This window comes from Podarcis erhardii (genome assembly GCF_964252035.2).
Source record: "Podarcis erhardii genome assembly, chromosome: Z".
In the NCBI taxonomy this organism is placed as follows: Eukaryota; Metazoa; Chordata; class Lepidosauria; order Squamata; family Lacertidae; genus Podarcis; species Podarcis erhardii.
Window position 1 is genome coordinate 10040200 of NC_138504.1, and position 14845 is coordinate 10055044.

Sequence of the window (14845 nt, forward strand, 5' to 3'; positions counted from 1 at the left end):
GAGATGTTAGCGTTGTGCAATCATACTGAAGAGAACAATTGTGTTGCACAGCGCTGACCTCCCTACCATGTTGTCCCTCTCCCTCCTTGTACGCAGCAGTGACCCACTTGCTTGGTCAGGTAAGCACCATTGCCCTACCCAACGTCCTATACTAAATATGTTATATCAACAATTCAAAACATACCTCCGCTGCTGCAGGACATACTCTGCTGATGTAACTATGCCTTAGTATTTGTACATATGTATTTCTTTGCATGCAGGCTAGAATCAGGGTGCATCCACCATAAGCACTCATTTAAAGGCTGAACTTCTAGAGAACTTCTAAATCCTCAAGAGTGATCATGTTAGTGACTCACACAAACTTATTGGAACAAGACATCCCACAGTGGCAGGAAACAGGGACAAAATAGTGGTTTACAAGGGCCAAATTAAAAGAAAAAGAATTAGGTGTGCAGTCTTTGTTTGGGCAACATGTTAACTCGGATAACCAGAAGTGAAGAGAGATGGATAATTCTCTCATGCCAGCTCTGAGATTCTTAAGTGCTCAGTGCAAAGCAAGATGGTGTTGGGGGAAGTTATCCAATCTTGGAATACTTAATATCATTGCCTTCTACAGCCTATCATGTGTGAGTGGGAGAAATCACGTGGGACAGGTAGGAATGGGGGACAAAAGTTTATTCAGTTTGTATTTACAGGTGAACCGACCTAATTTGCATTTTCTGAAACAATATGTGAACCTAATACACTACCATCCTTTGAAATGGGCACTTCTCTTGTGTTTTGCAATGCAGTTTTCCAGCCAAGATTTGGCTTGTACAAAAACACACATACCAGGATAAAATGTGGGTAGAAACACATATATTAATAAAATAACATACAAAAAGGAGAAGCATACATATTGGCGGTGGGAGCGGCGGCGGGGTGTTCTGCAAAAATGTGTATACTAATGCAAAATTGCACTAAGCAGCTGATGGGTTTTCAGGAAGATTTAAAAAAGAAACTTGTAAAAGTGTGGAGAATTGAACTTATGATTGGAAATATCTGAAGCTGAGAGAAACTGAAACTGTCAGCTCCACCACTCCTAAGGGTTCCTAGCATGAGGACACTCTGAGTCTGCACACTGCCGAGAACAGGCGATACCGTTGCAGGATGCAGCCACATTGTCCGTCCTTCCCCTGTGATGAAACTCCTCATAACATTATTGAAGTGGCATGGGATGGAGCCACAATGGAACAGCAACCACGTTGCTCTTGTAAAAAAAAAAAAAAGAACCAGTGGTGACTGGTCCATGGGGGCAAAAGGGGCATTGCCTCACCAACCTGTCTGCCCTCAGTTAGCACCTGCCTGCCTGCCTTTTTACAGGCACCCAGTCAGGAGGTGGCCAGTCACTGGCTCTGGTTTCACCTGCAATCCATCTTCTTTTCTTCCACCCCAACAATCTCAATGGGCACCAGCCACCACTGATCCTAAGTAGCCCACTGACAGCAATACAATGGGACTTGCTCAGAATGAATCTTTTACAGCATTGTACCCAAGGGATGCAAATTCTCCTTCTGTTTTAGATGATTATCAATATGACTCAAGTTATACCACTGGTAACCTGAACAATGCAGCACTTTTGTTTGTGAGTATTGCTGTATTTTTTTCTTTCTATTGTTGACATTCTCTGTCAAATGTCAATTTGTAAGCTGTTACACCTTTAAATCTGGAAAACAGAGGGAGGGGGGAATAATAATATTCCTGTGCAAAACTTACATTACCATTAATACAAATTTTACAAGGTCAAGAAGTCTAAGAAATGTTCCAATCGGCAGCTGGTTAACAAGACAATACCATTGGTACATAAAATGCAAAAGGGAGAAAGTTCTTAAAAACCTGCAAAGCCAGTTTAAACAAGTTTAAAAGAAAAAAACCCTACAGAAACAAAACTTTTGTTAAATGTCCTAATTTCTTTAAGAAAAACACAATGGCAGCCACTGAGTTGAATCGAGAAATATCTTGAGGATGAAATGATGGAGGAAGTGAAGTGGACAACGTGTTCTCCAAGCGTAGGATTTGCTGAATGAAAACTAGAGGCTATCACCTGCAAATGTTCATTCACCTGGCCCACCTTCCAAAACGTATTGGTGATTATCTTATAAGAAAGATGTCCTAAAATATTTCCTTTACAGGAATGTGTCCTCCAGGCATGATTTGAAAATACAATAATTCATTGTAGCTTGTTATGTTTCAAATTTTCAAACTGTGTTGTTATTCTTACCTACCTATGCTCTTTCTATTTAAAAAAAAATCCATTTATATCTCTGAATTACTAATATATAAATACGGACTATCACATATAGCATTAAATGTCACTCCATTGTCAGGCTGTAAACTCTACTTCAAAATACTCTCCAATGCCCTCATATATATATATATTTCATATAAAGAAGCATTAAAACTGTACATTAAAAGATATGAACTTATTTGTGAACTACAAAAGTAGGTTCCTCCACCACTTGCTAATAATTTTTGAAATGTAAACAAAGAGGTTCAAGTACAAAAAGTGTGTTACTTGTGACTTGGCAAAATATTTTGGCACCTGATGTTATATGGGTTCAAGGTCCTTTTAATAATTTGTCTCACTGATGCTCAATAAATCAGTTTCAAAATGCTTATATCTTTGCTACCATATATCGCTGGTGAAGCTAAGCTCCCTTGTTGACAATGGTAGCAGGGGGTTGTTCCTATGGAATTCCTGTGTTTCTTTCATGCTGCTATTAAGCGGCAGCTGTCCATTGAATAGCGTCAGGGGTATGTTACAGTAAGTGTGGTGATTACTGCTTATGGTGGCTAACGGCAAGGTTGCAGACTGCATGTCATACTCATATCCTCTGCAGTAATGTCTGGTTTGCACTGGATCTGGTTGTTGGTAATCGGTCAAGTCGGCCTGAGATGCAACCAAGGAAGCAGAGGTGTCTGTCACGGCAATGGAAGGCACCGCCTGAAGATCCCCAAAGAGTCCCTGTTCAGCAGAATCTAGGACCTGGCGCCGAGATAAAACCTCTTTTTTCTTTGCAGGCATTTCATAGAGCAAGGTCTTCCAAAACTTTGAATTCAGTTTGTTGCTTTTTGGACCATTCCACTTGATGACTGAGGAAAGTTTAATAGTGTGCTTTAAAGATTCCACTTCCTGGTAATTCACTTTGCTTTTTAATTCAGGGCATTCAATGAAAATCACTTTGATATCTCCACTGACAAGCATGTTATGCAGTCTGTTTTCCATCTCAAAAATACTCCACCCTCTCCTGAGAACGTAATCCGGAGTTAGGATGATAATGAGTCTTCGGCTTTGTTCTATGCATCTGGAGAGATCGTCAAGGTATGCTGTAAACAGGAAGAAGCAGAAAGACAGTAAAATAGAGAAAAATATACACCGCACCAAAGTAACAATGAAAAAATTTAGCCTTGCGATTTAAGTAGAGGGTAACCACTCCCTTGGGGACGTGGGTGGCGCTGTGGGTAAAACCTCAGTGCCTAGGACTTGCACCTGCCCACCTAGCAGTTCGAAAGCACTCCTAAGTGCAAGTAGATAAATAGGTACCGCTTTATAGTGGGAAGGTAAACGGCGTTTCCATGTGCTGCGCTGGTGCTGGCTCGCCAGAGCAGCTTCGTCACGCTGGCCACGTGACCCGGAAGTGTCTCCGGACAGCGCTGGCCCCCGGCCTCTTAAGTGAGATGGGCGCACAACCCTAGAGTCGGACATGACTAGCCCGTACGGGCAGGGGTACCTTTACTTTTACTTAACCGCTCCCTTATACCTTGGTCAGCTCTACGGTCTTTCTAGATTATCCAAGAGCACTTCTCAGGAGATGACTGTGCCTTCTCTATGTCTTAAGCATTCTCTGTTTTCACATATCCTGTGGAGAAGGCATGAGCTTCTGCCCAGGTAGATCAGTCATCTCTTGCTTCACAGATATCCTAGTGGTTTACATGTATTTGTTGCAGTAAAATGCCTCAAATGCGAAGAGCAAATGCACATCTCCAAACAGGCCATGGACATGTGCATGGGAATCACAGAAAATCATAATTTACTAGTGCATGTACTTTGTGTTGTATCCAATGAGGTGATGTCACGTAGTGGTATACTCGTTCTGATGGAGAAACATTTTGAGCCAGTGGAATGCTGTTGTGCAATGAAATACACAAGCAGATTGCTGGTAACTTTGTTCCACAATAGACTGTGCAATGTGTTTCACAACAAGTTACCACTAGCACAGCTGTTGAATTGGATTCCTCTATTGCACAGCATTAAGACTCCTGCACAATTAGTGCATGAAACAACTAATTCTACTTTTGACACCACCTTCCTCTCTGCTGAGTTCTACATGGATTAAGGAGGAAGAAGCTGACAAGCACCACCACCCCAGGGCCATCCATAAGGAGGAGGGCTGGCGGAGAACAAACTGGTAGGGCAGTGCCCCATTTATGCAAATAGACCAGACTCTTCTGCTTTTGCTTCAACCACAGCAAGGTACTTACTGGGTCTAACCCCTGGATTGTCACTTCTGAGTCCTTCTTCCTGGCTCTCTCTTGGCAGTTTTCTGGGGCCCAGTTTGGAGAGCTGGCCACAAGTTGAGAGCCACCATGATTATAATCAGGAAGCTTTCAACCTGCTGCCTCTTGCACTGAGCTGATCAGGGCTGCAGACTGAAGAACAGCCTGGAAGAGGATGCCTTCCTCTCCCACCCCTCACTCCCCAGGCTGCAGGTTTGTCTCCTTTGGCTTGGGAAGGCTCTAAAATGTTCCATGTAAGCTCTGGGCTTTGCCTGAACGTTGGTACCCCATCTCTGGCACTTATTCCACCATCTGCTAGCTTCCCCTAAGATATGGGTCCCAGGAATTTAGGCCTCTGGCTCCGTAGCCAGCTGTGCCTCAAATTCAAATGTGGCTCTATAAGCCTGCTAGCCCTCAGAACTTTCCTTAGACCACAACTTTCCCCAGTCACACTACTGACCCTGCTCTGTTTCCTTTCTAGGTAACACACCTTGAGTGTTTTACCTGGCTAGAATTGCTTGTCTGGATGGATGATAAAGGTGTGTGTGTACAAACTAGCTGACTGCCGAAAATAAAATTTACATTTATTGCCCTGCTCACTTTCATTTCTAGCCCCACCCACCACTGGCTTGTGGCCCCTGGAAGGTCAGTCAGTAGGGAATGTGGCCCTCAGGTTGAAAAAGGTCCACCCCTTTCCATTTTCTAGTCTTCCTACAAGCTCAGGATCACGACACCACTTCTGCTTCATTGCTCCTCCCTGCATGACCAGGAACTACAGAATAAATTATGCAAACAAAGGAAAAAATATATACATTTGCAAAATTTATTTGTTTGGAAATATAAAGTTTATTTTTTCTAGTTTTTCTTGGTGCACAGTTTCAATTTAATTTGCTTTTTTTAAGAAAAAGCACAGGAGTACACATTGCTTTGCTGACATATCAATATAATGCTGGTAAAGCATATTTATTGTAAGTCAAATGAGAATTTTGAAATGCCAGCTCAGGCAACCATTTTTGGAAATGCTTCTGACACATAAGATAAGAATGTTTTAAGGTGTGTGCATTTATACTGGAGATGGGTTCAGGGAGGAATTATCTGGCCATACAAATGCAGGTGGCATTTTATAGATATTTTATGAACTGCTCTTGCCTAGGATAGGCCACAATGGGGAATTTGCTGTTTATGATGATCCAGTGATACTGTCCAAATCTATTCTTTTCAATAAGAAAGAGATTGAAGGACAAAGAGAGAGCCAGTTAACCAAAGACTCAAAATATTAATTTTTCCTCCCCGATTACTATTGATAAGACAATCACTCCCTTCCACTGCACAGAGTTTTGGAACTCAGACTTATTGACTCAGGTCATATCGGGGAAGGGCCATAGCTCAGTGGTAAAGCACCTGCCTTTCACACAGAGGGTCCCAGGTTCAATTCTCAACATTTTCAGGCGGGGCTTGGAGAGATTGCAGGCTGAAACCCTGGAGAGCTGCTGCCAGTCAGTGTAGACAACACTAAGCAAAGTGGAACAATGTCTTCCAATGTTTCTGTTCCTATGTTTAAACTGCAGATATATTCATAGAATCATAGAATCAGTGGGCAGACAGAGAATTTTATTAGAGATTCCTAGCCCTACCCCACAAAAGTATAGGCTGGTACTTGATGCCAGTCATACTCAAGAGTACACCCACTGAAATTAATGGACATTACTAACTTAGGTCCCTTTCATTTCAATGGGTTTGATTTCAATAGGCTTGATTTTGACACAGAAACTGCTTGGGCCGTCTTGTTTGATGACATATGTTGGGAGAAAGATAAACACAGTCCACTTGTGTAAGCAAACAAAGTATTAAACTGGTGTTGAAGAGCTTGTCACAGCAAGGCCAACTAAAGCTCTAAAGGAAGAGCACTTCCAAGCAAGCCACACCACTCAGGGAAGGGCCTTAATTAAGATCTTAAGGTACTAATGGTGAAGGACAGTATGGGAACATGCACTGTACTCCAGCTATTTGGGTCCCAAGCTTTTCAGGGCTTTAAAGGTAAACATCAGCAATTTGAATTGGGCCCAGCAGTTAAGAGGCAAGTAGTGTAAGTATTTAAGAACTGGTGAGTCTTGCCACATATGGACAGTTGTCTAAGGTCACCAGACGTCCCCATTTTCTGGGGACAGTCCCCGGATTTACAGCTTTCTCAGTGTTCACATGTACATAGCGAACAATAAGTGTTCCTGGATTCATTGAAAAAAATCTAGTAACCTTACTATTGTCAGGCTGTTGTCTTGCCACATATGGACTATATGAAAGCCAACAAACTGAAGTTCATTCCAGGTAACACTGTTCCCTAGACAGGATGGGTGGGAGGTGTCCTACTCTTGATGGGGATACATTCCCTCTGTGCAAGTACATAGCTTGGGGATACTGCTGGATCCTTTGCAACTGCATGAGGTTCAGGTGACCTCGGTGGCCTTCCATCAGCTTTGGCTGGTGGCCCAACTATGTCCTTATCTAGATAGGGATAGCCTAACTTCTGTTGTCTACGCTCTGGTAACCTCTAGATTAGATAACCGCACTGTGTTATATGTGAGGCTGCCTCTGAAGATGGTTCAGAAACTCCAGCTGGTTCAGAATTCAGTGGCTAGGTCACTCACTGAGACAAGAAAGTCTGAGCACATGACACCAATCCTGGCCCCACTGCACTGGCCGCCAGTCAAAGTGCCCCAATTCAAAGTGATGGATTTGCCCTATAAAGCCTTAAATGTCTTAGGGCTGCTATACATCAAAGACCACCTTTCTCAATATAAACCAACATAGACCCTGAAAACATCATCTGAGGCCGTTCTTCATGTGCTACCTTCATGAGAGTTCCAGAGGGTGGCAACACAAGAACAGCCTTTTCTGCAGTGGGTCCCCATTTGTGGAATTCTCTTCCCAGGGAGGCTTGCCTGGTGCATTCACTACATACCTTTAGGCACCAGGTGAAAACAGCTCTCTATAACCAGAGTTTTGTCTGGTCTTTTAAATCTGTTTGTGGGTTACTGGTTTGTTTTTGTTTTGGTTATATACCTTGGGATTTCATTTTGTATTTTTATGTTGTAAACCACCCTGTGATCTTTGGATGAACGGAAGTACAAATCTAATAAATAATAAATGAATAATAACAAGAATTATTCTGATTAGGACTTGGTTTCCAGGCCAGAGGAGGGACGAAAAACAGGTGGGGTTTTAAAAAAAATAAAATTGCACCCTATATTATTTCCATATATTGTGAAATTTATTCAAAATAAGGCCTCAAAAGTTCTGCATCCATTTAGGTTCTCATAATAGCAATAAAACTGCATGGAAACAAAGTTGGGTTATGTATGAATTAAGAGCCAGCCATTGCCCAGCCTGATTGTTGCCCTCCATTGGATTGTAAATATGACAGGAAATGGATCCTTAGAGCCAACATACTGAATCAGTTTTGTTTCATGTTGTTGTTGTTATAAAGCACATGGCAAATATATTTTCCAAATGTCAAATAATTCCCCCCGCCATGATCCAGACAGCTTCACTGTACTAGTGACTTGCTGTCCCCATAGATACCTCTTTGGCAGGAGGGCAGACAAGAAGAGTTGGGCAGACAATCCCCTCCCATTTCACCCATGCCCCCTGGTGGAGAGGAGGACTAGCCAAAGTCCTTCTCTACTTACTTCTTTCAACTCTCCTTCCATTGGAAGATAGGGGCACCAGTTGGAAGAAGAGCCTGCAGAAGAAAGAGCACATTGTAGGGGTTGTTCCAGGTGGAACTCATCCCACATACAGTTTTGGCTGTGCGGTTCAGCAAATAATGATCATGATAATAAATGGTTTGGTGGTTTTATGGGCTAGTAGGAGCAAGCCTCAGGGATACCTGTGGGCTTCAAGATGTTGTGGCTCCCATCAGCCACATTCCACATGGCCAATGACACAGGGTGATGGGAGTTATAGTCCAACCACGTCTGGAAGGACAAAGGTTCCCCACTCCTGCTTCATACCACTGTTTTGTCAAATTATTGGTGTAGAAGACTCTTAACTGCTGCATCATCATCTTGATTCATAGGATCAAATGTACATCAATATTCAATTCTTTTTATTATATTCTTATCACAAAGAAGGATGGGAGAGGGAACCAGTGAGCCTATCAAAACTCTGGTGAAAGCCCTAATGATTCCACTGAATTTTAAGGTCCATTCCAGTGCAAATATCAGCTTGCCATTGAAGCACTGCCTTCAAACTGCATTACATACACTTTGTATGAAGTGGAGAGTAACACAACCACATGTTAAGATGCAGCACAAATTGCCCACGTAGATACATGTGCACCTGCTTTGCTTTCCTCCCCAAAAGAACAACATGGTGCTAGAAGCTTGCAAGCCTTATTTAATGCCTCACTGGGACACAAGAGATTAAGGATAAATTCTCACCCTTACTGACCACCCCCTTCTCTGACATCTTCCCAGGGTACTGGACAAACTGCAGCACAGAAACAGGGCCTATTTTCTTAGCAAAGGCGCAGGAATAAACATAGTTGAACAAAGCGGGGGGTGGAAAGGGTTGATCACAGATGGATCAATCAGAATTAATGTGGTGTAGTGGTTAGAGTGTTGGACTAGGATCTGGGAGACCACTTGCCATGAATCCCCACTTGCCATGAAACTCACTGGGTGACCACAGGCTTGTAATTGCCTCTTAGCCTAGCCTATCTCATGGGTTGTTGTGGGGATTAAATGAGGAGGAGGAGAACAATATACATCACCCTAAGCTCATTGGGATATAAATGCAACCAACCAACCAACCAACCAACCAACCAACCAACCAATATTAAAAATGCACATCATGGTTGAAAGCTTGTCCACACTTATTGGGTTAGCTTTAGATATAGATGAGCCACAGTTTCATCTGTGATATAAATGCATCTTTTCTGGTGCCAATTGAAAGTGGAATCAAATTTCCATTAGACTGCTTGCTAAATTTCAGAACAGCCCAGATCCTTTATTTTCCATCTCTGATCTTGGACTTTGAAGAGCCACCACTATTACACGGGGGGGGGGGGATTCCTATACAGTACACAAGCACACTGGTGATTTCTTGCAGCTGCTCCAACCTGTACTTGGAAAACCTGTGTGACAAAGTTTCCCACTCACTTCAATGGAGCTGGCTCCCCAGTTGAAGTAAATAGGAAAACTCAGCTACACTGGTGTTCTATCACATATTTATGAAGCTGTGCAGAGGGAAAACACTTCCAGCAATGTGTCTGATGCTAAAGCACAAGTGCATCTCGAGCTGCTTTGTAGTAAGCAAAATCAAGTGGGCTGCAATAGACCATTCTGTTCTTATGGGGGCAAGGACAGTATGAACAAGCTCTTGGGAGCACAATTATCACTTTGGAGAGGATTGTACTCCACCAGGTTCTGAACAAACACTGCATATAGGAGTGGGAGTAGAATGTTGTTAAAATTGAAGGTATTGGCATGGAGATTTGGACTCTATGTAAGCAATTTTTTCATGTGCTAACCCCTTTCCAGATCAGATACAAACAGATTAATTACTGAATGTAGCTAATAAATGGACTGGGATTCAGAGGCGCCATCTTCTGAAGCACACTGAGGGTGCCCGACGCAATGTCCTGACATCACATGTATAACATCCTGATGTTACGTGTGCAATGTCACACATCGTCCTGATGTCGCTCTGTGCCTGGCTCCAAAAATGGGGGGCCCTGCCCCCCCAAACCCCCATTGAGGAGGCCCACAGTTCCTCGGCCCCTTGAATTCAGTGCCTATGCTGGGATATATGTTGCCCTAAAGAACAATTTGACAAAAGGTATGTTAGTACCATCAGCAGTATAAAAACACAACACATGCTTACACTTTCCTAAATTTATGAAGATCCATAAGCCATTTTAACATTTTCTCCACCTTTATAAAAAACAAAATAAAAACCAGTTACAGATAGGTAGCCGTGTTGGTCTGCCATGGTCAAAACAAAATAAAAAAATTCCTTCCAGTAGCACCTTAAAGACCAACTGAGTTAGTTCTAGGTATGAGCTTTCGTGTGAAGTGTGCATGCACACGAAAGCTCATACCTAGAACTAACTCAGTTGGTCTTTAAGGTGCTACTGGAAGGAAAATAAAAACCATTAGTAATTTGTTGCTGCAAGATGTGGAGATGGTCACTTGTCCAGAAGGCTCCAAAAATTAAATGGCGAACAACCACCATGCCTCTTTCCTCATAGAGTTTTCTTTCCAGTGCGTGTCTTCCAAAATGATCACGTATGATCATGCATGTCCATCAGTAATCATAAACCATGACAGTTAAACAGAACCTCCATATTCAGAAATGGGATACCTCTGAATACCAGTTGCTGGGGATAAGCAAAATGGAAAGGGTATTCCTTGCCATGGCATAAAATTTATGGCAGTTCTCAGGAAGTTTTGCCATTCCAGAAGTTGCTGAGCTACAACTCCCACCATAACTGGTCATTGGCCATGCTTAGTGGGGCTCACAGGAGTTGCAATACAACAAGATCTGGAGGACCACCAGTTCATTATCTGTGCTATTAAAAAAGATGCAAGAATACTTTATACTGTAGAGGGTAGTCTATAAACATACCAAATAAAATAAAATAAAATAAGACTGACTTTGACCCTTAAGTGAAATTATGACCAATTATTTGACAGCACTGAGATTCATTTTTGGTAGGGATCAGGAGCAGCCCCATAGTGAGCCAGAATGAACTGTGTGGCTCAGGTGGCAGATCAAGAGGGTGTGTGGATAGCATCTCCCCAACCAAATTTCCCACCTGCAAAGCTGCCTTTTCTCATCACCACCACATCTGCTGGTTCCTGTTCCCGAGGACAGCTGTGGCACAGCTGCTGTCTGAGGTCACCTGACTCACAGTGCCTTCCTCAGAGTGCAGCCCTGATAGGAAAGTGTGGTCCTGGGGTTCCTGGGAGGTGGCAATTGGTGGGTGAGTGGCAGCTGGCTGGTGGTGGGGAAGCAGTGGCAGAAGATGGTGGCAGCAGGTGGAGAGAGAGAACTGGTGTTAAGAGGACCTGGGAGACAGGGGCTCAGATCCCTACTCAACCATGAGGCTCAGCCTAACCTACCTCACAGGGTTGTTGTGAGGATAGAATGGAGAAGATAGACACATGCACCCCACCCACTAGGAGCTTCTTAGAGGAAAAGGCAGAACAAAAATGCAATATAAATAAAAGGGCAGCAGTGAAGCACCTCAGGTGGCGCAGTGTCCCGTGCAAGCCCTGAAGGTGTAGATTCACCACCAGCACATTCTGCAGATCAAGATTTTGTGCTGTGGTGGCTACAGCCATGCAGTCTGCTTCCAATGTGTACACATCTATGCAAACAAGAAAAATGTTACTGGACACTGAGACAACCAAGGCATTAAAGGCTTAGGCTCAGCAGGCCTTTCCCCAGGGCTGGCACTGCAGTCAGAACTGATAGCTTACTTTCACTGCTCTTCCCCTTCTTGCTGAGCATCTTTCCAGCAGGTGGAACCCAATGCCCTGTCTTTTGTCACCCTGGCCAAATCCACAGGCTTGCAAAGAGCAACAGGAGGAAGCTCTGGCTGGCTTTTGAGGCCAGACCTAAAGGCACAATCCGACAAGCTTAACCTTTCCTTTGTGAGAAAGAATTAAGTCATTGGTGGGAGCAAGATGGCAATGCCTGTTTTTACAGATCACGGCAGCTTTAGAAAAGGACCAGTGCACCAGCCTTTTCCTGTCTTTCATCTTAGTGGGCAAGTCAAGCAAAAAGGGTCTTCTTGTGTGTGTGTTTCTTTGTGGCTGATTAGCTGCTCTCCCTGTGCAAGGGTCAGAGGGGGCAGGGTTTCTGTTGAGGCAGGTGATTAGCTGTGGGAGGAGCTTATCAGAGCTTGCAGGGCAGCAGCTGAAGAAGGAGCAAAAAGGGTTTTCTGGTGTGTGTTTCTTTGTGGCTGATTAGCTGCTCCCCCTGTGCAAAGGTCAGAGGGGGCAGGGTTTCTGTTGAGGCAGGTGATTAGCTGTGGCAGTTTGCTCCATCTTTTAGATTTAGGGGAGCTAGTCTCAAACGTTTGTTGGGGGAGACCTAGGTTTTTTTTGGGGGGGGGAGTTATTTGTCCTGTCTTCACGCTTTTTATGATGGAGGACCGCTGTAGCCACCCCCAATGACACGTTCTCAAGATGGAGGGTGAGGGAACAGCTGCAGTCGCCTGCGGTTCCTGCTCAATGTTTGCCATCTTGCCAAAGGTTGCAGGCAGCTTTACCTGCAGCAATTGCATGTTGATTGCCCTCTTAGAAGACAAAGTCCAGCAACTGGAGGAACGTGTAGCTACGCTCCAAAGAATTAGAGAGCTGGAGCTCTTCTTGGAAGCAACAGAGCACACCGTCTCCACCAAGGAGGAGACAGGGGACTCCCCTGAGAAGGAGGCTAGTTCACCAACACAGGAGCCAGATATATGGAGAAACGTGACTCAAAGAAGTAGGAGGCCCAGGGTTCGCTCTGATTGTTTAGAAATACACAATCGCTTTGAGGTCCTCTCCCCTAGCATGGAAGATGAAGAGCAGACTCCATTTGAGGATCTCTCCCTCATTACAGTCGATCAGGTATATGAACATGAGCAGCAAAGTAAGTCCTCAGGGAATGTGCAGGCGACCTTGGAACGGACAGCTCATGGAAGAACCCCGACCAGACCTAAGAGGAGGCATGTAGTGGTGATAGGGGATTCCCTACTGAGGGGAACAGAAGCAGTGATCTGTGGGCCTGACAAGATGTCTCGGGAAGTGTGCTATCTCCCCGGGGCTAAGATCCAAGATGTAACTGAACGACTGCAAGGAGTCATAAAACCCACTGAACTCAGGCTTGCTAGAGAGGTTAAAAGCAACAAAAAAGGCTTTTATGGGTATGTTCATAGCAAAAGGAAGAACAAAGAAACAGTGGGGTCACTCAGAGGAGAAGATGGTGAAATGCAAACAGGGGACACAAAAAGGGCTGAACTCCTCAATGCCTTCTTTGCCTCAGTCTTCTCCAATAAAGAAAACAATGCCCGACCTGAAGAATTTGGAGCAAATGATTCAGCAGAGGAAACACAGCCCAGAATAACTAAGGAGATAGTACAAGAATACTTGGCTAGTCTAGATGTATTCAAATCTCCAGGGCCAGATGAACTGCATCCAAGAGTATTAAAAGAACTGGCAGATGTGATCTCAGAACCACTGGCAGTCATCTTTGAGAATTCCTGGAGAACAGGCGAAGTCCCGGCAGACTGGAGGAGGGCAAATGTTGTCCCTATTTTCAAAAAGGGGAAAAGAGAGGACCCAAATAATTACCTCCCAGTCAGTCTGACATCAATACCAGGGAAGATTCTGGAGCAGATCATTAAGCAAACAGTCTGTGAGCTCCTAGAAAGGAATGCTGTGATCACCAATAGTCAGCATGGATTTCTGAAAAATAAGTCATGTCAGACTAACCTGATCTCGTTTTTTGACAGAATTACAAGCCTGGTAGATGAAGGGAACGCAGTGGAAGTAGCCTACCTTGATTTCAGCAAGGCATTTGACAAGCTGCCCCATGATATTCTTGTAAAGAAGCTGGTAAAATGCGGTCTTGACTATGCTACCACTCAGTGGATTTGTAACTGGCTGACTGACCGAACCCAAAGGGTGCTCATCAATGGTTCCTCTTCATCCTGGAGAAGAGTGACTAGTGGGGTGCCACAGGATTCTGTCTTGGGCCCGGTCTTATTCAACATCTTTATCAACGACTTGGATGATAGACTCAAGGGCATCCTGATCAAATTTGCAGATGACACCAAACTGGGAGGGGTGGCTAACACCCCAGAGGACAGGATCACACTTCAAAACGACCTTGACAGATTAGAGAACTGGGCCCAAACAAACAAGATGAATTTTAACAGGGAGAAATGTAAAGTATTGCACTTGGGCAAAAAAAATGAGAGGCACAAATACAAGATGGGTGACACATGGCTTGAGAGCAGTACATGTGAAAAGGATCTAGGAGTCTTGGTTGACCACAAACTTGACATGAGCCAACAGTGTGACGCGGCAGCTAAATAAGCCAATGCAATTCTGGGTTGCATCAATAGGAGTATAGCATCTAGATCAAGGGAAGTAATAGTGCCACTGTATTCTGCTCTGGTCAGACCTCACCTGGAGTACTGTGTCCAGTTCTGGGCACCACAGTTCAAGAAGGACACTGACAAACTGGAAGGTGTCCAGAGGAGGGCAACCAAAATGGTCAAAGGCCTGGAAACGATGCCTTATGAGGAACGGCTAAG

At 44.0% G+C, this 14845-nt stretch overlaps 1 protein-coding gene across 5 annotated transcripts in view; it reads right to left on the reverse strand.

The window, feature by feature from the left end:
- Nucleotides 1–660: 660 nt before the first annotated feature.
- IL1RAPL2 (interleukin 1 receptor accessory protein like 2) overlaps nt 661–14845 on the reverse strand; it is a 483744-nt gene continuing 469559 nt past the window's right edge. For all 5 annotated transcript variants that reach the window (XM_081847998.1, XM_081847999.1, XM_081847997.1 and 2 more), the window contains one exon: nt 661–3366. In XM_081847998.1, the coding sequence (XP_081704124.1) occupies nt 2666–3366 (701 nt within the window). In that variant the 3' untranslated portion in view covers nt 661–2665. The remainder of the gene's footprint in view (nt 3367–14845) is intronic.